Source organism: Mirounga angustirostris, unplaced genomic scaffold (genome assembly GCF_029215605.1).
Source record: "Mirounga angustirostris isolate CCGP_5_RB_7025 unplaced genomic scaffold, mMirAng1.0.hap1 SCAF_8, whole genome shotgun sequence".
In the NCBI taxonomy this organism is placed as follows: domain Eukaryota; kingdom Metazoa; phylum Chordata; class Mammalia; order Carnivora; family Phocidae; genus Mirounga; species Mirounga angustirostris.
In genome coordinates, this window is record NW_026991716.1 from 136568392 (window position 1) to 136592510 (window position 24119).

A 24119-nucleotide genomic window follows, 5' to 3' on the forward strand; every position below is an offset into this window, starting at 1 on the left:
ACAGAGTTCTTGAGCTATTAGATCCAGTTCATTAATTCCCTTTTTTGGCTGATGTTGTGCTCATATATTGCATTCAGTTTTAATGATTAGGTTTTCCTTTTCTGAAAGTTTTATTTGGTTCTCTCTGGTCATTTTAGAGATCATGTCTTATTGCTTCCTTTTTCATTCCTTTAAACATTTCAAGTACTTTATTTCTTCCTTCCCAGTCTGTATACTGTTTATTTCCTCAGCTTATTACATTAGCTAGGACTTCCTGTACAATGTTGAGAGAGGACATCCTTGTGTTGTTCTCCACCTTATTGGGAAGGCTTTGAGTTTCTCACCATTCAGTGGCTGAATGTTTTTTGTAGATATTCTTTATCAACGTGAGGAAGTTGACCTCTTTTCCTGGTTTACTGAGAGTTTTTATCATGAATGGATGTTGGATTTTGTCAAATGCTTTTTTTTTTTTTTGCACTTATTGATTGACATGATCATGTGATTTTTCTTTAGCCTGTTGATGTGATTGATTACATTAATTGGTTTTTGAATGCTGAACCAGCTTTGTGTGCTTGGAATAAATCCCCCATAGTTGTGGTGTTTAATTCTCTTTATACATTATTTGATTCAGTTTGCTAATATTTTGTTGAGCATTTTTGTATCTGTGTTCCTGAGAGATATTGGTCTGTAGTTTTCTTTTTTGGTAATGTTTTTGTCTGGTTTTGGTATTAGGGTAATTCTGGCTTCATAGAATGAGTTAGGAAGTATTCTCTTTGCTTCTGTCTTCTGATGAAAGAGATTATAGAGAACTGGTATAATTTCTTCTTTAAATGTTTGGTAGAATTCACCAGTGAACCCACCTGGACCTCATACTTTTTGTTTTGCGTTCTTAATTATTGATTCCATTTCTTTAATAGATATAGGACTTGTCAGATTGTCTGTTTCTTCTTGTGTAAGTTTTCACAGATTATGTCTTTCAAGGAATTGGTGTATTTCATCTAGATTATCAAATTAGTGGGCATGGAATTGTTCATAGTATTCCTTGATTATCCTTTTGATGTCCATGGGATCTGTAGTGATGTCCCCTCTTTTACTTCTAATATTAGTAATTTGTATCATCTCCTTTTTTTTATTAGCCTGGCTAGAGGCACTCAATTTTTTTTTTTAAGATTTTATTTATTTATTTGAAAGAGAGAATGCGCATGTGTGCAAGAGAGAGCAGGAGACGGGAAGGGGCAAAAGGACAGGGAGAAGCAGACTCCCCACTGAGCAGGAAGCCTGCCACAGGGCTCAAACCTGGGACCCTGAGATCATGACCTGAGCTGAAGGCAGATGCTTAACTGACTGAGCCACCCAGGCGCCCCTAGAGGCATTCCATTTTATCAATCTTTTCAAAAAACCAGTTTCTGATTTTGTTGATTTTTCTCCATTGATTTACTATTTTCAGTTTCATTGATTTCTGCTCTAATTCATATTAGTTCTTTTCTTGTGTTTACTCTGGATTTAATTTCCTCTTCTTTTTCTAGGTTCCTAAGGTAGAAGCTTAGATGGTTAATTTTAGATCTTATTTTGCTAATATATGCATTCAGTGCTATAAATTTCCCTTTAAGCACTATTTTCACTGCATTTCACAAATTTTAAGTTGTGTTTTCTTTTTCATTTAGTTCAAAATGTTTTCAAATTTCTCTTGAGATTTCTTCAGTGATCCATGTGTCACTAGAAATATATTGTTTAATCTCCAAGTATTGGGATTTTCCAGCTCTCTTTCTGTTATTGACTTTTAATTTAATTGTAGACTGAGAGTAGAAATTATATGATTTTTATTCTTTGAAATTTATTGTGGTGTGTTTTATGGCCCAGAATGTGGTTATCTCGGTGAGTGTTCCATGTAAACTTGAGAAGAATGTGTATTCTGGTGTTGTTGGATGAAATAGTCTATGGATGTTCATTATATCTAGTTGATTGATGGTAATGTTGAGTTCCAACTTGCTGATTTTCTGCCTGCTGGATGTGTCCATTTCTGATAGAGAGTTGTTGAAGTGTGCAGTATAATAGTGGATTCATCTCTTTTTCCTTGCAGTGTTACCATTTTGCCTCAGTAATCTGATGCTCTGTTGTTAGGTACATACACATTAAAGATTCTTATGTCTTTTGGGGGAATTGACTCTTTATCATTACATCATGCCCTTATTTAATGTCCTGACGCTTTTCCTTGTTTTGAAGTCCACTCTGTCTGAAATTAATATAGGTACTCCCACTTTCTTTTTATTAGTGTTGTAATGGTATGTCTTTATCCATTCACTTTTAATCTATATGTGTCTAATAGATTTAAAATAGGTTTCTTGTTGATAATATATGGTTGGGTCTTGTTGTTTGCACCACTCTGACAATCTGTGTCTTTTAATTGGTCCATTTAGACCATTGACGTTCACAGTGATTATTGATACAATTGGATTAATACCCACATATTTCTTACTGTTTTCTATTTGTTGCCCTTGTCCTTTGATCCTATTTTTTTTTTTTTGTCTTCCACTCTTTTACTGTCTTTCATGGTTTTAATTGAACATTTTATATGATTCCCTTTTAGCATATCAGTTATGCTTATTTTTACTTTTTTTAAATGGTTGTCTTAGAGTTTGCTTGTATGTTTATGACTTACCTAAGTCCCCTTTCAAATAACATTATACTACTTAATGGGTAGTTTTAATACCTTATAATAACAAAATAATCCTAATTCCTCCCTCCTGTCCCTTGTGTCCCTGCTGTCATTCATTTCACTTACAAATAAGCATGTGTACATTTTCACACACATGTAATTGAATACATTTTTGGTATTATTATTATGAACAAACTTATCTGTAGAGAATAAGAAAAAATTTTTAAAGATTTTACTTATTTATCTGAGAGAGAGAGAGAGCACAAGCAGGGGGAGAGGGAGAAGCAGGCTTCCCACTGAGCAGGGAGCCTGATGTGGGGCTCGATCCCAGGACCCTGGGATATGACCTGAGCCGAAGGCAGATGCTTAACCAACTGAGCCACCCGGGCACCCCAAGAATAAGAAAAATTAGTTTTTATTTTACCTTCACTTCTTGCTTCTTTGATTCTCTTTTGTTATGTAGGTCTGAGTTTCTGACCTATTATCATTTTCCTTCTCTCTAAAGAACTTCTTTTAATGTTTCTTGTAAGGCATGACTACTGGTGACAGATTTTCTCAATTTTGTTTGCCTGAGAAAGTCTTTGTCTTTCACTTTTGGGGGGTAAGTTCACAGGGTACATAATTCTAGGCTTGTGGATCTTTCTCAAGACTTTAAATATTTCGTGTCTCACTCTCTTCTTGCCTGTGTGGTTTCTGAGGAGAAGTTGGGTATAGTTTTTGTCTGTCTTTCTCTATAGGTGAAGTGATTTTTTCCCTCTGGTTTCCTTCAGGATTTTTTCCCTTTATATTTGATTTTATGTAGTTTGAAAGTGATGCCTAGCTGTATGGCTTTGGGGGCATTTTCCCTGCTTGGTGTTCTCTGAGCTTCCTGAATCCGTGCTTTGGTGTCTGACATTAATTTGACATATAATTGTCAATTATATGTCATTATTGTTTCAGGTGTTCCTTCTGTTCCCTTCTCTCAGTCTTCTCCTTCTAGTGTTCCTGTTATGTGTGTGTCACACCTCTTGTAGCTGTCCCAGTGTTCTTGGATATGGTGGTTTTTTTGTTTTTGTTTGTTTTTTTTTTTTTTTCAGTCTTTTTTCTGTTTGCTTTTGAGTTTTGGTGGTTTCTAATGAGATATCCTCAAGTAAGAAGATTCTTTCCTCTGCTGTGTGGAGTCTACTAATAAGCCCATCAAAGGCATTCTTCATTTCTGTTACAGTGTTTGTTTTCTCAGTGTTTTTGATTGTAGCATTTCCTTTTTCTTCTTTTTTTAGAATTTCCATGTCTCTGCTTATATTGCTTATCTGTTCTTATATGCTGTCTACTTTATCCATTAGAGCCCTTAGCATATTAATCATTGTTGTTTTAACTTTCTGGTCTGATCATTCCAGCATCTCTGCCATTTCTGAGTCTGGTTATGATGCTTGCTCTGCCTCTTCAAATTTGTTTTCTGTCATTTAATATGTCTTGTAATTTTTTCTTGATAGTGGGACAGAATGTACTGGTTAAAAGGAACTGTTGTAAATAGGTGGTAAGGTGTGGGGGGGAGGAGAAGTCTTCTGTAGTCGTATGGTTACATCTCAGTCTGTGTGTGGGTGTGTGTGAACATGTTTCTTTTTTTAATTGTAAAAAATGCATAACATAAAATATACCCTGTTAACCATGTCTAGGGTGTATAGTTCAGTAGTGTTAAGTATATTCACATTGTTGAGCAAGCAGTTTCCAGAATTGTTTCATCTCGTAAAACTGAAACTCTGTACCCATTAGACAACAACCTCCCTTCCCCCCCGCCCGCTTGCTCCTGGCAGTCACCGTCCTACTTTCTGTTTCTGTGAATTTGACTACTCTAGGTACCTTATATACATGGAATAATGCACCTGTCTTTTTGTGAGTAGCTTAATTTACTTAGCATAATGTCCTCAAGGTTCATCTACACTGTAGCATGTGTCAGAATTTCCTTCCTTTTTAAGGTCAAATAATATGCCTTTATATGTATATACCACATTTTATTTATCCATTCATCTGATGGACCACTGGGGTTTCTTCCACCCCCTGGCTATTGTACATAATGTTTCTGTGAACATGGGGGTGCAACTATCTCTTCAAGGTACTGCTTTCAGTTCTTTTGGGAGTATATCTAGATGTGGAATTGCTGGATCTTATGGTACTTTTCTGAGGAGCCTCCATACTGTTTTCCATAGCAGTTCTACCATTTTGCAGTCCTACCAACCGTACAATTTCTTCACATCCTTGCCAACACTTTTTTTGTATACTAACCATCCTAAATAGTGTGAAGTGATACCTCATTGTAGATATATGTGTGAACAGATGTCATACATTCTTTTGAGTGTCTTCAAAATGTTGTTTTCTCTTCGGCTGTGGTCTTTGTACATGCTATCCCGTTTGCATGGAATGTCTCCTCTTTCCTCCTCCACCCCTTCTTCCAGTATTTAACATCTACTCTTCCTTCAGATTGAAGCTTTCAGAACACCATAACTGTCTTCCTTGTGGCATTTGTCATAGCCATAATTACATGATTAATGCCTAATCTTCACCACTGGACTGTAGGCTCCTTGAAGGTAGGACCATATCTGTATTTGCTTAACGATTGTCTTTTCAGGGCCCAGCTTAATGCCTGACACATAACAACAACAATAACATTAATAATGACCTGTAGTGTGCAGCATTTACTGTGTGCCAGATACTATTTTTAAAAATATGTAAAGTGTCTGGGGTGCCTGGGTGGCTCAGTTGTTTGAGCATCTGACTGTTGATTTTGGCTCAGGTAATGATCTCAGGGTCTTGGGATCGAGCCATGTGTCAGGCTCTGCACTCAGCAGGGAGTCTGCTTGAGGATTTCTCTCTCTCCCTCCCCCCACTACCCCTCCCCCTGCTCACATGCCCCCTCTCTCTCTCAAATAAATAAATCTTTTTTAAAAATTTATTCATTTGAGAGAGAGTGAGCGAGAGGGAGAGAGAGCAAGAGAGCACGTGCAAGGAGTCGGGGAGAGAAGCAGACTCCCCGCTGAGTGGGGAGCCTCACGTGGGGCTCCATCCCAGGACTCTGGGATCATGACCTGGGCCGAAGGCAGACGCTTAACCGACTGAGCCACCCAGGCCAACGTGGGGCTTGAACTCATGACCCCTGAGATCAGGAGTCACATGCTCTACTGCCTGAAGCCAGCCAGGCGCTGCCACAGTTCTGTGCGTTTTGACGAATGTAAACAGTTTGTAACCACCAGAGTATCAAAATATGGAACCGTTCCATCACTCCCCAAAATTTCTCTGTGCTTCTTTCTCCTCTTTCCTTCTGAGTTTCTTTTTTTCCTCCCAGTGTTACTGAGATATAATTGACATATAATATTATATAAGTTTAAGGTGTATAACACAATGATTATATATTGCAAATGATTACCACAGTGGGGTCAGTTAATATCTGCTCACCTCACATAATTACCATTTCTTTTTCATGGTGAAAACATTTAAGATTTACTTTCAACAACTATCAAGTATCTAACACATTGCTGTTAACTATACTTACCATGCTGTGTATTACATCCCCAGAACTTTGGGTCTCAATCTTTTAGTGGGCCTTTGCCTTGGACGGGCTTCACATATTTTTCTCAGTTTCCCCCATCCCTCTTAGATGGGACGGGATGGCTAGAATGGGATAGAATGGGCTGGAGTTGGGTATTTCTCTCCCCTCACCCAGGTCAGTTAGGTTCTGATAAAATCCTGATTGGTTATACCTTGGTTAAATAGTTTTTCCTGAAGGCAAACCTTTTTAAGAGGAACAGAATGCTCTGGTGTATTTCAAAATGATTCTTTTCCCTTTCCCCGCTGGAAGCACAGGCGATTTTCCTCTAATATTTACCGTGGGGATCTAGTGAGCTCCTGGAGGTAAAACTCACAAGAGTCTAGGGGCTCCAGTGGCTGGGTCCCCTGATGTTTTTCTCTCTCAAACTTGGCCACACTGAACCGCCAGCAGTCCATCAATTACAGTTCAGGTTTCCCTACCCTGGGGCCGGTTTCCATAGAGGTTTTAGCTCACTGGTTTCTGCTCTGATAAGTGTAATTCTCCGTTGTTTTTTTTTTTTTTTTTTTAAAGATTTTTTATTTATTTATTTGAGAGAGAGAATGAGATAGAGAGAGAGAGCATGAGAGGGGTGAGGGTCAGAGGGAGAAGCAGACTCCCTGCTGAGCAGGGAGCCCGATGTGGGACTCGATCCCGGGACTCCAGGATCATGACCTGAGCCGAAGGCAGTCGTTTAACCAACTGAGCCACCCAGGCGCCCAAGTGTAATTCTTCGTATTAGCCTTTTGGACTTTCCAGTTTTAGGTGCAGTGGGTGACTCACTTTTCTTACAGATCTCAGAAGAGTTGATTTTTCTGTTTGTTGAGCTTTTTACTTATTAGGACAGAGTGATGATTTCTAGGCTTCTTTTATGGAAGCTTGGAACCCAGAAATCCAAACCTAAATTCTAAACTTAAATTACTTTAAATTCTGTTTATGTTCATTTCACTTTCTGAAGTTGGATCCAAGGGATCTAAATTTGTTGTTTCTACAGACAACTTGTGATGACTTCTTTTTTTTTAAGATTTTATTTATTTGACAGAGAGAGACACAGTGAGAGAGGGAACACAGGCAGGGGGAGAGGGAGAGGGAGAAGCAGGCTTCCCGCGGAGCGGGGAGCCTGATGCGGGGCTCAATCCCAGGACCCTGGGATCATGACCTGAGCTGAAGGCAGACACTTAACTACTGAGTCACCCAGGCACCCCCCCCTTTTTTTTTAAATGACTTCTTTTCTTTGTATATTTGTATGATTGGTAACTGATTTTTGGTTGAACCTCATCTTTGGGAATCGTTAGGTCCTAAATTGGGAATGTTTTCATGCAGACAAGATTTGCATTTGCTCCAACCCACAACCATGGAGTGCTAGAAGTCTGAGATAGTGTTAGCCTCCTTTGTGGGCCCTGCAGAATGTGTGTGATTCAGGCTCTCCACCTTGAGGTTGGACCAAAGTTTGGATATCTGATAGGGTGACCAACTGTCTGGTTTGCCCAGGACAGAGGGATTTCCTGGGATATGGGACTTCCAGGGTAAAACTGGGACAGTTTTGGGGAAACTGGGATGATGAGGCATCCTAATTCTGATTCCAGTGTTTATATCTGCATTTGTCCAGACAATTCTGGACATATATGTGTCTTATATGTGCATTTGCCAGATAACCCTGGCTTTCTCATATGTTTGTGCCTTCCTTGGAGATTTCTGATACTTTCCTGCAAGTCCAACAAAAAACTATGTCTGTTGTAATTTACCCAAGATCGAGTGATATAGTAGTGGGCAAGCCCTTCAGAGCATCCTGGAAGTATAACCTGTAATTTTACTTTTTATCTAAGTTATTGAGAACGTGTTTCCATGTTACTCCATAGTCTTCTACAGTATAATTACTAGTGGTTGCATAGGATTCCATTTTATGTCTGTACCAACTCTTACTGAATCAGTATATGAAAATGCTGTGGTGGAAATCTTTACAGCTAAATCATTGCATGGTTCAACATTATCTCCTTGTGATAAATTTCCAGAAGTAGAACTGCTGAATCAAAAGGTTTGCAACATTTTAAGCCTTTTTTTTTTTTTTTTAAGATTTTATTTATTTATTTGACAGTGGGAGAGTTAGCAAGAGCTGGAACACAAGCAGGGGAATGGGAGAGGGAGAAGTAGGCTTCCCGCTGAGCAGGGAGGCCGATGTGGGGCTCGATCCCAGGACCCCGGGATCAAGACCTGAGCCGAAGACAGACGCTTAAGGACTGAGCCACCCAGGCGCCCCCATTTTAAGTCTTTTGAATTATATTACCACATTGTTTTCCCATTTCTCTACACCTATATGACACTGGGAATTATCATATATTTCAGTCTTTATCACTTTGAAAAATAATAAAATGGTCTCCCTTTTTTAAGTAAGGTACATGACCTTTGATACTAGTGAGCCCTATATATGGCACCGCAGTATTTCGACAACCAGGTTTCAGGTACACATTCACTCTTAGAAATGTCTTGCCCCGGGCGCCTGGGTGGCTCAGTTGGTTAAGTGACTGCCTTCGGCTCAGGTCATGATCCTGGAGTCCCTGGATCGAGTCCCGCATCGGGCTCCCTGCTCGGCGGGGAGTCTGCTTCTCCCTCTGACCCTCCCCCCTCTCATGTGCTCTCTCAAATAAATAAATAAAATCTTTAAAAATAATAATAATAATAATAAAAAAGAAGTGTCTTGCCCCCACTCTCATTGAAACTGCTAATCAAAAGGTTTGTCTTACAACCTCCATATCCTCCTCTATGTATAGATAGATAGATGTTCATGTTCTTAGAACTGGCTGTTGAAATCAGGTATAGAAAATAAATAGGGAGTAGCTTTCACTGAAAATGTACCTCTTTGCTGTTCTCTGAGCACAGCAGGGGACCCCTAGCTTCCTTCCTTGAACTCTTCACTCATAGGTACTTTGGTGCCTGTCAGCCTTAGGCTTTCAGCCATAGGCTTCCAGGAGACCCAGATGCTGAGCAGCTGGTGTTGACCCAGGGTCTGTACAGAGAACCTCATCAGTCAGCATTTATTTCCCTTTTGCTTAGAAGACTGAGCTCTGAGGCGTGCTTAGTACCTTATTGAACATTTACTTAAATGCAGTGCTGGTGGGTATTGCAGGTCGGATAAAGATTGGAGTGTAGGAGTTTGTTTTTTAGTAGATATGATGAATGAAACAGAAAGATAGCTCTACCACAGGCAGAAAAGTCCCTTGCCATGTGAGTCTGCACAGTGCTTTCGTGTACTACATCTAAAGGAGCTGGTGCTGTTTGGAACAAGACAGAAGTCTTCTGAGGAATGCATCTCTAAAATTGACGGTGCAAGTCAATGGGAAAATGATTGGACATGAATACACTTGTGGTAAGCATGCATCTTTTGAATAATCCTGGGCATAACCATGCGCACACATCTTCATTATCTCACTAGCATGTTTTGAGAATTCAGGGCTGGAAAATGATAACACAATAAATATATTAGATCATGATTGAACTCCATTACCTTTGCAGTGGTGTTGTGATGTTTTCACGGTTATAGTTGTTCATGTGTAGGTAGCCACCGGACGGTCACTACTGAGAGTATTCCTGCCTTAAAAGGCAGTCTTGGAAGGCAAATTTGAATTAGCCTCCAGGCAGCTATTGAAGCTAATTAGGAACCAGTTAGAACTGCTTTGGGCTGGGTGGATGTTTGTGGGCCCTGGAAAATTCCCCAGGGAACAGAGTGACTGTGTTAGAGGCAGGTCATTGTAGTTACTTTAGTTAAGAAATGGAGGGATCAGGGTCTGCCGCCCACTGTGGAAAGGGGGCAGCCAGGGGAGACCCGGGCACGGGCAGAGCCACCTGGGCATAGAGCGGAATCCCAGACGGTAGATGAGGGACAGCAAAAAGGAGAAATTGGGATGGGTTTATTTCTGTCATCCTGTAGGAATACTCATTTTCCTTTCCTTTTCTTCACTCCGTCTCCAGACAGCTCTGTAATCAAAAACTTAAACTTTAGGATGTCTGAAACATTTTTATCCCAAAGTTTCTACTGTATTTTTTCTCTCTGCTTTGTATTCATCTAGCATCTGTATATTTTTTCTTGATATTGACTTTTTGCTTCTCATCTCAGTCTTCTGCCTAACCATTCTCTTAAATTTTTGTCCTTTAGGGCGCCTGGGTGGCTCAGATGGTTGAGCGTCTGCCTTCGGCTCAGGTCATGATCTCAGGGTCCTGGGATCGAGTCCCGCATCGGGCTCCCTGCTCCTTGGGAGCCTGCTTCTCCCTGTGCCTTTCTCTCTCGCTCTGTCTCTCATGAATTAAAAAAAAAAAAAAAAATTTTTGTCCTTTAGAAAGAAATAGAACTTTATTCTAAAATTTTATCTCCATTCGTTCCTTATTTTATATGCATTTTCTTTGTGGATGCCTTCTTAGTTTGAGAACTTAGTGTCTTTGGTACTTTATTGGGAATTGTAGGTTGGGAGAGTGCTTGCTAAGGTTGGATATAATAATTTTTAAAATTCTTTCTTACTGGTTGATTTAAGTTTTCTAAAAATCTCAAAGGATTGGTGCCTAATCTAGTTCATAGCCTATTAAACCTGTTCATTGTGAGATACATCATACATGTTGAATATGTTCAACATACAGATAGTAAAAAATAATTAAGAGCACACTATAACCACCACCCCAGTCAGAACATGGGGTATTGCCAGCACCCTAGCAACACCCCTGTGTGTGTGCCTCTTCCCATTCACAGTCTGCACCCCAAGGTCACCACTGTGCTGCTTTGTGTTATCTTCTCGCCTTTAAAATTTTAGTTACACTATCTGTGTGTGCAGTCTTTTTTTTTTTTTTTTTAAGATTTTATTTATTTATTTATGTGAGAGAGAGCACATGAGAGGGGGGAGGGTCAGAGGGAGGAGCAGACTCCCCGCCGAGCAGGGAGCCCGATGCGGAACTCGATCCCAGGACTCCAGGATCATGACCTGAGCCGAAGGCAGTCGCTTAACCAACTGAGCCACCCAGGCGCCCCATGTGTGCAGTCTTAACTGATAAAATTAGTTTGGCCTGTTTTGAACTTTATGGATTCATATTGTACGTATTTTTTCGTGGGATCCCTTTACTCAACATTATGTTTGTGAAATTCACCCATGTTGTTCTATATTGTGTTCATTTACATTGCTTTATGGAATTCTGTTGTTTGAATCTGATGCACTCTGTCCATTCAGGTTGGTACCGTTGTTTTGGCTCAGGTACACGATACTGCTACTCTAGCAGGGAGTACCGGGGAGCAAAGGGTGTAGTGCACACGTTCAGGAGTGGGATCCCTGTTGGCCGAGTACTCACATCTTCAGTAGTCCTAGCTAATACCCCAGAGTGGTTGCTTTCTTTTTAAATTTTTATTTTATTTTTTATTTTTTTAAAGATTTTGTTTGTTTATTTGACAGAGACAGTGAGAGAGGGAGCACAAGCAGGGGGAGTGGGAGAGGGAGAAGCAGGCTTCCCGCTTGAGCAGGGAGCCCGATGTGGGGCTCGATCGCACCCTGGGACCGTGACCTGAGCCGAAGGCAGACACTTAATGACTGAGCCACCCAGGCGCCCTGAGTGGTTGCTTTCTTACAACTTTCAGTGGATATATTTCTATCAAAATCGTGGAAATGGAAAATATCTTTCCTAATTTATTTTATCTCTGATCTCTAATGTTAATTCAAATGATTAAAAAATAAACCAAAGGTGTATTTTTCTCCCCACCCCCCCACTAGTGAATTTTATCTATGTTGGTGGAAAGTAGGAATCAGATAGAACAAAATAAACTATAGTGAAATAACTCTAGTTAGAAAATAAAAGTATCTAATTACAGACAAGGGAGGCAGAGAATGCAGCACAGGGGCTTTTGCATAATACTCAGTTAAGATTTGTTGGTTGATTAATCTGGGAGTGCCTAATTCCTGCAAGGTTTCCTCTTCTGAACAGTGTACCATTCTGTTCCTAAATTGTACTTTTCCGAATTCTGGGGCTCCTAATTTGCCATTAAGAACTGGATAGTATGGAAAGTTAGAGTGGGAAGCATCTCGTAAGTTTACTGACTCTTACGCCACTGTCGGGTTATTAATTCAGTCAGACACATGTATTATTTAAGATTGTAATCTCCAAAAAGCAGGGATGGATTTTTCAGTGGTTTATAGGAAGAGTCTGAAAATAAGCTCTAATTACCAAAAACAGGTCTGGGCCTGTATTACAGTATTTAGGGTAAAAAATATCATAATGCCAAATTTAGGAGTATTTACTTTCAATCCATTACTGACTTTTCTGAGAAAGTCTTTAGAAAGTCTTTAGAAGTCTTAGAAAGAATAATTTCTTTTCTTAATTTTATTTTATTTTATTTTTTTAAAAAGATTTTATTTATTCATTTGAGACACAGAGATAGAGCATGAACAGGGAGAGAGGCAGAGGGAGAGGGAGAAGCAGACTCCCCGCTGAGCCAGGAGCCCGATGTGGGGCTTGATCCCAGGACCCTGGGATCATGACCTGAGCCGAAGGCAGACGCTTAACCATCTGAGCCACCCAGGTGCCCCTCTTAATTTGATTTTAAAATTAAGGTGAAATATATGTAACAAAACTTACCATTTTAATGACTTTAGACAACTCAGTGGCCTTAAGTACATTCACATTATTTTGCAGTTATTGCCACTGCCCATTTCTAAAAATGTTTTCATCATCCCCACAGAAATGCTGTACCCATGAAATAACAGCTCCCCAGTCCCCTCACCCCCAACCCCTGGCAGCTACCATTCTATTTTCAGTCTCTATGAATTTGACTCTTCTAAGTACTTCATAAAAGTGTACTTACAAGATTTGTCGTTATGTGACTGACTGCCTTGTTATTTCATTGAGCAGAATGTCTTCATGGTTCATCCGTGTTGTAGTGTGTGTCCAACAGAAAGTTCTTTCTTCTTCCTCTTCTTCCTCCTTCTCTTTCTCCTCCTCTTCCTCTTTCTTCTTCTCTTCCTTCTCTTCCTCCTCCTCTTCCTCCTCTTCTTTTTTAAGAGAGAGCATGTGTGCATGTAAGGGGCAGGGAGGGGCAGAGGGAGAGGGAGAGAATCTTGTGAGGGGCTCAGTCTCAAGACCCTGAGATCATGACCTGAGCTGAAATCAAGAGTTGGACGCTTAACTGACTGATCCACCCAGGCGCCCCAGTAAGTTCTTTCTTCTGAAGGCTGAATCATATTCCACTGTATGTGTAGACCGCATTTTGTTTATCTGTTCATCTGTCTGTTGACACTGGGGTGGCTTCCACCTTTGGGCTATTGTGAATAATGCTGCTATGAACATAGGTGTAAAATACTGTTGGAATCCCTGCTTTCAGTTGAATAGTTGCTTTTTAATCTTTCTATATCAGACACCTTTTACTTAGGAGTGTTGAATTAATAGTGAACTGCTCTCAGAAGCTGATCAGTTATATCTTCATTTTCTCATCCTCTGAAGGAAGGGAAGTATGCAGCATCATTGATTTCTGTCCGTGGTATTGCTACAATAGGTGCCAGCCTTTCAGTGACCAGGACACCACAGTTGTGGTATTTTGTTGTTGATTTTTGTATCCATTACTCATTTGAGTCATCATAAAGTAGTATGTCATTTTTTCTTAAAATACCTGCCTTATTTGGTTAGCCTATATAGTGCTTTATAATTTTAAAAGTTGGGTTAAAAACCATAGCCACGTATCTAAAATGAAACACTTTTGTTTATGCTTTTACTACAGATATTTATCCTACGTACTTTAGTATAATAGTTATTGAAGGCCTACATTTTGGAGAATTAGCATATACCAGTGGTTTTCAAACTTTTTGGTCTCAGGGACCCTTCATAGTCTTAAAAATTGCTGAAGACCCCCACAAGAGCTTTTGTTTATGTGCCTGTTAGCTATTGATATTTACCATACTAGAAATTAAAACAGAAATTTTTAAAAATTACTAATTCTTGGGGCGCCTGGGTGGCTCAGATGGTTAAGTGTCTGCCTTCGGCTCAGGTCATGGTCTCAGGGTCTTGGGATCAAGCCCCACGTCAGGCTCCCTGCTCAGTGGGAGGCCTGCTTCTCTCTCTCCCACTCCCCCTGCTTGTGTTCCCTCTCTCGCTGTCTCTCTGTCAAATAAATAAAATCTTTAAAAAAAAAAATTACTAATTCCTTTAAAAATAATAAACCTAAATGTTTTAAATATGTTTTGTATGAAAAAAATCATATTTTCTTACTAAAAACATTTACCAAGAAGAGTGGCATTATTTTAACATTTTGGCAAAATATCTTTTAATGTCCGACTTAGTAAAAGATAGCTGGCTTCTTATATCTGCTTCTGCATTCATTCAATCTATTGCAGTATGCTGTTTTTGTTAAAATATATGAAGAAAATCTGACCACACAGATATGTAGTTGGAAAAGGAAGAAATATTTTAATAATCCTTTCAGATAAGCATGGATTTTTTTTGATAGTATACTAAAACTTAACAAGTGGCAGTTTCTTAAAGGTTAGTAGCATTAGGGAATTTTAAATGTTATTGGTGAATTTTTTGTACTTGGTTAGATCAAAATCCTTTTGTCTTTCTTGCACCTTGATGGCTCTTTTACTCAAGCCTAACTTGTATCCTCATGCATTGATCATTTGGGAAATATTGGTTCACTAAGTTATGTGAATCTTCCAAATACTGATACACTATGAAATATGAAATGCAATATAAAAAATTCACATTTGTTAATGTTACCTCCAGTTGCATGCAGGATATCTTTAAATCTTGCAGAGCTGTCAAGCTCCTAATGATAGACACTGGTTTTCCCAAAGTTCTGATTTTAACTTGAGTGCTCAACTTTTGTTATAGGCAGCATATCCTGTCAGTTGTTTTCCTTAAAGTGACATGCTCCCTTTGTCCATGTTTGAGAAGGTGCCTGCCAAAGACCCAGGCCATCATTTGTCATTCATTTTTTCCAGGTATTCCGTGCAACAAGCATCAGTTCAGCTTGCAATTTACATGACAGCACAGGTGCTTTTCCCAGTGTCACCCTTGTGCTTCAGGAGTCAGTAGGGATGCTTTCTGGGTACTGGATAGTTTGAAACACAGAATATTAACCAACCGTGTGCTAATGGTTGAGACTTAATAAAATTAACAATTTGTACCTCATAAAGAATATTCTTTAAAAAAAAAAAGATTTATTTATTTATTTTATTTTATTTCTTTTTTAAAGATTTATTTATTTATTTTAGAGAGAGAGAAAGCACAAGCGGGAGGGGCAGAGGGAGGAGGAGAGAGAATCTCAAGGCGACTCCACACTGAGAGCGGAGGGAGTCCTATGTAGGGCTCCGTCTCAGGACCCCGAGATCTCAACCTGAGCCGAAACCAAGAGTCGGATGCTTCACCTACTGCACCACCCAGTGCCCCCATATTTATTATTTAAGGAGAGAAAGATGGGCGAGGGGCAGAGGGAGAAGGAGAGAGAGAATATCAAGCAGACTCCCCGTTGAGCACAGAGCCCCACTTGGGGCTTGATCTCATGACCCTGAGATCATGACCTGAGCCAAAATCAAGATTCGGACGCTTAACCGACGAGCCACCCAGGCGCCTGTGCATCGAGAATATTGTTACGTGAAGCCGGCATTTTTACAAAACCCCGGGAGTGCTGGTACATTTTGGCGCCAGTGCCTTCACTGGTACTAACGAGCTGAGTCTGACCCACTGTTGCTTTTGCACCCTTGATAGATCTGTCGGTACAGTGCAGAAGGCAAACACTGTGTCTTAGTATTATTACGAAGATAATTTTGACTTCATGGATCCCCATCAGGAGGATTTCAGGGGAATTGACCGCTTACACTGCCATATATAATGTGGATGCTTTCATAATCATGGATTCTGCTGTTAAATAGTTTAAAACCTGTGTGTATATAGCTGGGTCTTGAGAAGTTGTGTCTGCTTTTTCCACCTGTGGCTGCCCCACGTCAGAACAGGGACTGAGGCCATATTACAGAGTGGTATTAGCATTTTAGGAGGAGGAACATGGTGTTAATTTGAATTTTATAGCATTTGTTTTTACTTTTTTCCCTCAGGTACAAGTGCTTTCTTGAGAGAAGTCCTGAGAGAATTTAGTGATTTCGATTTATAGACTCATACAAAATACATGTACTAGGACTCATCTGAATTAGAGTATCCCAAGGAAATGACGTGTAGCTGCCGCCTTGCTCCTGCCTGCCTCCTATAAACTTTTACTTGAATACCTAGTTTACACTGAACTCTACGCCAGGACTGAGAGAGAGAGGTTCCCAGCCTCTAGGAGCATAGAGAAGAGTGTTCGAATGCGGCGTGGTGAGTGCTGTCGTGGAAGGTAGCGCAAGGTGCTGTGTGGGAGGCTTCACAGGGCAGGTGCTGTTGTAGGTGGGTTTTAAAGGAAGTGCGTAGGCGCTTGGCAAGGAGTGGAGACATGAAGGAGAGGAAGGACACAGGACTTTGGGGGGCAGGGAATGGCCAGATGCCACAGTGTAACACAGGCAGGGCTGGACCCAGAGCCTGTGGCCGGAGAAGAGGAGAAGGGTCTTGCTGGGGTTTGAGCCCATAGACTGGAGGTTTGCAAAGTCCGGTGCCCAGACTAGCAGCGTTAACATCTCTGTGGAACTGGTTATAAATGCAGACTTTAAGTGGCAGGTGTTTTGGGTGGAGCTCGTCTGTTTAACTAGCCCTCTAGGGGACTGCCTGGGCCAGGGGAGAACAGTGTAGGTTCTTCAAATAGCCTTGAAATTTAGAAAGGTCACCCTGAGGGCCCTCTGGAAGGTGGGATGGTGTGGGGACGTTAGGGACCGCATTGTCCAGTGTTTTTATGGTTGTGATGCAGGCCTGGACTGATGGCAGTAGGAAGGAAGAGAGGGTGGATTTGCTGGAGATGGATTCTCTAGGACTTTATCACTAGTAGACAGCTTAAAAGCCATGAAAACAGCTGTTCTTTGCTCTGACCTGCCTGCAATCAGAGATGGAGGCATTTTTAAAGGCCCTTGCGTCTTGTGTCTTCAGGCAGCAGCTTTTACCCATAGTGAAAAAACCAATCAGATAACTTGCCTGAGCCTCTTGAGTCTCCTTTTTGAGGCTGCCTGCTCAACTAGGATGATGGCCCCTGGAGGGCTAGAGTTGCACCAGCAGCACGCAGAGTCTTAGAAAGGACGGCAGGGTATATGCCCAGCTACTGGCAGATGGCATTCACCCTCCTTATGTTGTCTGTTGTCTCTGAGCTGGCTAAGTATACCCTTTTACTGTTTGAATTTGAGCAATCAGTAGCTCTATTTGGTGTGTCTGTGTGTGTGTCTATGTGTGTAAAGAGGGCGTCTCCCAGTTTCAGTTACAGCAGTTATTCAGTTAGAACCTCTCTTCATCAGTGTGTTAAAGTTCTTTTTTTTTATATATCCTATCTTGTTTTACAGATTTGTGAGACTCCAGGGCCTTCAAGCTGTGATTAATCAGATGGTTCCTGAAATGACTGGGAAGACAGACGCTTTGGTGCCCATCGAAGAGCGTATGTCTGTGTATATCTAAGACCTTCTTTGTACACATACACATTAACACCAGAAGACAGGCTCATTCTTGTGCACACTTGAAGAGTTTTACAACTGATGAAAATTAATTTAAGAATCAGATGGAGCAACTTGACACTACTGGGCTCCGAAGCCCGGGGAGAAAAATATGTTACTAATGGTCAGTTTTCCACATGGTCTTCACGGGTAAAGAAAGTTTGCAAAAAGAAGAAAAAAAAACTTGCACAGTTCAAGCCTCAAAAATACCTCTGCATTTTAAAGAAGGAACTAAGTGAGAAGGTGGCCGGGGGAGAAGCGTGGTGTCAAGCAGCGCGGGCGGCATCATGCAGCGGGTTTTGCACTTTATTTTCCAGTGTTTTTGGTGATTTGGACAGACTTCAAAACTCTGGACTGAGAAGTAACTCTGGCTGTGTGTCTGACTACAGGAAAGCAAGGTCAGGTATGATGGGACAAGTTTGAACGATGACCTGGTTCCTTTGCCTTTTTCAGTTAACTGTATTCTCGAAGTTTTAATTTATTATTTCCCTTTTCCTTTCCCATATCTGTAGGATAATATTTTAAAGTAGCAACTGAAACCAATATTTACAAAATAAGTATCAAGGAACATCCAAGCAAAGCTTCTTTTCCTTGGACTTTACACGTGGCATTTGGAAGCACCTCTGAATGTGAGCAGGAGAGTGCCCATCAGCACAACATGCTGACTCTTTAGGGAAACAGTGCGGAAGGTCCCGACACTTGTCTGTGTTTTCATTTTAAGGGCTTCTCTTCCCTGTTGAGTCCATATAGGAGGAAGAGTACTTGATAGACTTAATTCTGAGATTAGTCTTTTCCTTCAAGATGGAAAAATAGGTGATCTTTAGGAGCAGAAAGGGGAGAAGCCAGTAGGGGAGGGAGGAAGGAGACGGGGCAAAAGAGAATCCTGTAGTGAGGCTCGGTTTTGTCAACGAGAGGATTTAGGATTCACCCAAGGTGAACACTTGTGCCACTTCAAGAGCTTTAGAACCTTCTGGCTCTGTGAGTGAAGGGGTTTTCTCTCTCCGCCTCTATGGCACCGAGGAACGCACTGGTCTGTGGAGGGCCAGTCAGATGGAGCCCAGCTCTCCGCCAGGACACAGCAACCTGCCTGCTGGGAAGCCAGGCCGGGCCCTGAGGTGGGAAGTTTCTGGTTCGGAACAGTGGGGAGAGTCTTTTTTCCTTGCTGAGCTTGGACTGCTCTCTGCACAAACTCTGGTCTGTTTTGCACGGTTTGTGTGCCTTTTTTTCCCTTTATGCAATCTTTTTCAGCTTCAGCAGCAGAAATTTGTCTAGTTGAGAAAACATGCCAGAGGGTGGCTTCAGAATGATGATTCAGAAGATGATCCCATGTGTTCTGTCTCTGCATCTGAACTTTTGAAGAGAAAATTCCAGCTCGAGGGATTCTTTAAAGCCTTAAGTTACTTGAAATCTATGTATTTGCAACCCTTTGTCTCTGGAATCGTATTACACTAAACTGGAATCTCAGGCTGAATGAGGATAACCAAGTTGAGTAAAAAGAAGAAAGCCCCGTTTCTTGATCAGCACGTGTTAATGACGCTCTTCCTCTAAGGACTTGAAAATAAAAATGAACGCATGTTGTTTTTAAGCATTACCTTTTCCTAGCAAACTGCCATCATCTTTTCTAGAGGAATTTTTTCACTATGCATTTGGTGGATCTTTATAAAATACTGACCTTGTAATTAGATCTAGGTCAGTCTTCATTAAAAGGGGTCGGGTAAAACAACGCAAGCCAACCACAAAAATCACATCAGTCAATTGATCCATGAAAAGAATTGGTTTAAGTTTTTCAGCATTCAGCATTACTTTTTAAATAAAACAGTTCACTGAAAAAAAGTATGTATGCAGCGGTGGAACATGGGCCTGTCCTTTGCAGTGACTCCAACATCCTCTGCCTGTCCTGGAAGGGGCGCGTTCCCAAGAGTGAGAAGGAGAAGCCGGTGTGCCGGAGGCGCTACTATGAGGAGGGCTGGCTGGCCACGGGCAACGGCCGGGGCGTTGTCGGGGTGACCTTCACCTCGAGCCACTGCCGCCGGGACAGAAACACGCCACAGAGAATAAACTTCAACCTGCGGGGCCACAATAGTGAGGTGAGCTGGGGTTTGTTGCACTTTTTGTCTGCTTACTTGGGGAGGTATTCTCGAGCCCCCTCCCTGTGGATTCCACACTTGCTTTGCTTCATTTTCTCCACTTGCTGCCAAGTGACACTTTCAAAACTGAATTCTGTCTCCCATGTCCCAGTGGGAATGTGTTAAGGTGGACACGGTGCCCAGTGGCCTGTGTCCCTCCCTGAGGGTGTCCGTTCTCTTGCGCGCCCTCACTCTCCTTTCCCGGCAGTGGGCTACGCACCGGCAGGGACACTGGGGTGGCTATCTGCCCAGGCTGGGAGGTTCGATTGGATGATCCGAAGCAACATGTCGTGCTCTCAGCCTTTTTGGTCACCCTGTCTGTGTAACAAAGAGTTACTGCCCCTGTGTGAGACTGGCACTGTAAACAATGAAGGTGGTGTTGCCTTCTTCACCTTTCATGGTTAACATCCGCCTTGCTCTGGGTGACGGTTTAATACCTACTGTGTATTTCTTGTACTTGGAGGTGCAAGAACAAAGGAATTCATTGGACAGAGGTGACAGTAATTAACTGGATAAGAGCCATTGTGTTTCATATCTGTTGGGTGTATTATATTGATATTATGCTCTCTCTACATTTTTAACATATTTAAGGATCTATGCACTAATTCTAGTGAAAAAATGTGGCTAATTTTAGATTAAAGCCAATGAAAAGTCATTGCAAATCTTTTTTCTCTTTCTTATGAATTCTTCACAAAAAGGTGAGTTGGTAGGTTTGTGATCACCCATTGTAGTGTTGGATGGAAGAGAGGACTGTGTTTTATTTCCCATTTCTGTTCCTTTTTTTCCATATGTTTGTTATAAGAAGTTCTAGCTCTACCATTTAACTAGCTGGTGTGGTCCTGTCCGAGTCATTCAAGTCATTAGTTTATTCATTGAATTGAAATGAGTTTACTCATTACAATTGAAATAATAATTCCTTTCTTTCAGAGTTGTTGTAAGAATCTATGAGAATATAGTTTTGCAAGGGCTTTGAAAATGGTGGATACTATGTATGTGGATGGTGATATTGTATGCCTCGTCCACCCTAATTACTTAATTGTATTCTTACTGTCCAGCCCTTGTCATGCTACTTAATACCCTTAAATTTCATTATTAGTCTGACTCATGAGGCCAGAGACAGTGTTTTTTGATTTTTGTTTCACAGTTAAGATATGAAAACACATATGCAGTCAGTAGATATTTATTGCATCTCTGTCATGTGCTGTGTGTACTTGCCACCACGGGCCAAGATGAATTACGGATTATGCCTAATGGGAGTCTACAGTCTAGCAGTAAAGGTGAGGTGTGTACCTGGGTATCTCTTTCTCCATGTGTGTTTCAGTTAAGTATGGAAAGGAAGATTTGGGTCATTGAAAGAATTAAGGCTGAAGTTTACTACAGATTTTGTTGTGAAGGTGACTTTTGAGCAGGGTCTTGAGAAATAGATAGAATTTAGGTGGGTTTTTTTGTTTGTTTGTTTTTAAATGACTGATGCAAGAAGATTAAGCTACATTCTGGCCTCAGAGAAGCAGTTTCTCTCTTCTGTGTGACATGAAGGTGCTGGGTTTCCTTTGGCTCCAGCCTGAGCACATGTCTGTATTCACCTTATCACATCAGGTGTGTCCCCAGGAAGATGCATTTGGGGTCTGGCTGGACAAGGACAAGGACCTGTATGTATATTTTGCCATCCCTGGGACAAATCCACCATAGTTGGTAGGAAGTTGACATACTTTGCTCTTCCCACTAAACTATGAAATGTTTACTGTGTATAGGTATACTCTGGTTTGTAAGGGGGATTTTATTCATATTGGGGCATTCTGTACTCCAGTTATTCCATGGCAGAAGGTTTAAGCAAGGTGCTGCTTTAATATATCTGATTTACACAATGCTCAGATGTAGCTGTTTCTGGGCTTAACATATGAGCATACGGTTGTAGTCAAATTTGAAAAATTACACGCTCATGTTCATGACCTGAGTTAAAGATAATTTGTTAGTGACTCACTTTATGTGGCTCTTCTGGTAAAGCAACCATCTCTGTTTATTTGTGTGAGCATATTAGTATGCTAGGTGACCATGTCTGTCTTGTTTCCTTCCCAGGTAAGCCTTTTAAGTGTTCACCATGTAGACACACCGAATTTAGAGAGCATGAACCAGAGGCCACTGTTGTTTGCCTGCAGTCTATGGGGGAAAGCCCTCTTTAGGATCACCCTGCAGGTGCAATGGGGGCAGAAGCTGCCAGGGCTGCCTTGTGGAATTTGGGGCTTTGTTGATGTGCACAAGAGATTTGAAAGTTTAATTACATACAGATAATTAAAGATATGAATTGCAAAACCACAGTCCCTCAGCTTTTCTTATACTTTTTCAGATAAACTTGTACTATAATAACAATTAACAAACAATGGGCACTTACCTAATTTTATATGCTGGAAGGGAATTTAAAACAATAAAACGTACCTTCTAGGTTGATCCATTTTTATCTTCCAGCGTTAGTATTTTAAAGATTTTTCTGAGTAGGAAAAATGGGATAAGAGGATCTTCATAATGAAACTGGGAAGATGGAGCAATATATGAATGAAGTAAATGTGGTATTTAAAAAATACAGTTTTAAATTTCCCAAATGTAGCCATAGTTAACTTAATTTTTCTGGTGAGGGATGTATCTTTTATTTTTAATTTTAATTTTATTTTTTTAAAAGATTTTATTTATTTCTTTGACAGACAGAAGGGGGGAGAGAGAGAGAGAGTGCGCACAAGCAGGGGGCATGGCGGAGGGAGAAGCAGGCTCCTCACTGAGCAGGAAGCCTGATGCAGGGCTCCATCCCAGAACCCTGGGATCATGCCCTGAGCTGAAGGCAGACATTAACCGAATGAGCTACCCAGGCAGCCCTGTATCTTCTTTTTTAGAGTGGACTTGAAAACCTGGGTGGTGGGTGTGCTGGGGTGCAGAGTGCTGCAGTGATGCAGAGGATGAAGCCTTGGGCCAAGAGTGGCTGGTAATGCTTTCTGGGGATGGAGGTGGGGCATGAGCTGGATCTCAGAGCCCCTTTGGTTCTTTACACACTTGAGAGTCCACCGTCGTTTGGCCACTGCTGGGCTTTGGCTTCACAGCAGCCAAGGAGCAGTTCCTGCCCAGGTGACCTGTGTGTCAGAGTCCGGATGTGGTTTGCATGGAAATAAAGCTGGTGACAGTAACTGCTGATGACAGTTGCCATGTGTCACGTGGCCACAATTTTCTATGTGTTTTATGTCTGTTATTTTGTTTAGCTCTTGTAACAGTTCTCTACAGCTCTGTTTTATTCTTCTACCCAGCTGAAGAATTTGAGGTTCAGAGATGTGCTGGAAGTTGTCCAAGGTATAGAGCTAGATGATGATGGCAGACCTGGGATAAAATTCATGTCTGATTGTTTTTCCTTCTGTAAGACACTGCTTCAACAAAGGTGAACCATAGTGATCAGAGAAACAGAGTTATGAGTGACTGTGTTTTGGATGGTGAAGGGTTTGGTGTGAAGTATTGGAGCTGTGTGGACTGGGAAGACTGGACCCTGAGTAGTCATGATGAAAAAGCAACAGTGCTGAATGTTTGTGGGATGAAAGAGGCGCCGCTTTTGGTTTGGGTTGCATTCTAAGACCATTAGAAGACTGTTGTATTCAAAAAGAAGTGTTGAAAAAAAATCAAAGGGCAGTATAAAAATGATCATTCACTTCAGTGCATTGATCCACCAATGTGGAAACCTGAACTGACAGCATTGACTTAATTTATTATGGAATTTATTTGATTATTTTAATATTTATTATGTTTTTATAACATGTATTTATATATTTATAGTAGTTTATTATGGAAATAATAGTCTTCAAGAAGTAGTGTCTAAACATGTCACCGTGATACACTGATAGTGTGTGGATGGCCCTAGTAGGACTCTTGGGATAAGAGCGTAACCAGGTATTATAGATGGAAGATGTATGTGAGAAACCGCTCTTTTAAAGGTGTCTTAGGAATTTTGAACAGGGAACTGTTCTAGCAAAGAGGCAGAAATAGGACTGTTTCTGTATATTAAGATTAGAATTTTGTTTCACCTAAACTGTCTTATCTGTTTTTATAGCAGAGCTCAGTAGTGTAATTTCTTCTTTATCACAGGAATACTCACACGTGGGTAAATGCTAATAATGAAAAATAGCCATGTTCTCACTTCTGTCTCCTTCCCCTGCCTCCTGTCCAGGCTATCACCAAAGGCTTATATTATTACATGT

General features: G+C 41.0%; 2 protein-coding genes across 8 annotated transcripts in view; one reads left to right on the top strand and one right to left on the bottom strand.

Annotated features, from left to right (window-relative positions):
• The window catches only part of SERAC1 (serine active site containing 1), a 266492-nt gene that overhangs the window by 145107 nt on the left and 97266 nt on the right, over positions 1 to 24119 (bottom strand). The window lies entirely within an intron of this gene.
• Positions 1 to 24119, top strand: part of TULP4 (TUB like protein 4) — a 237767-nt gene that overhangs the window by 44041 nt on the left and 169607 nt on the right. For 2 of the 7 annotated variants that reach the window (XM_064598285.1, XM_064598284.1), the window contains exons 1-3: positions 8838 to 9558; positions 16262 to 16517; positions 17621 to 19854. In XM_064598285.1, coding sequence (XP_064454355.1) covers positions 19603 to 19854 — 252 coding nt within the window. In that variant the 5' untranslated portion in view covers positions 8838 to 9558; positions 16262 to 16517; positions 17621 to 19602. Of the gene's footprint in view, positions 1 to 8836; positions 9559 to 16261; positions 16518 to 17620; positions 19855 to 24119 lie in introns of those variants that run through there. The other 5 variants (XM_064598288.1, XM_064598286.1, XM_064598287.1 and 2 more) reach the window with 5 other exon arrangements.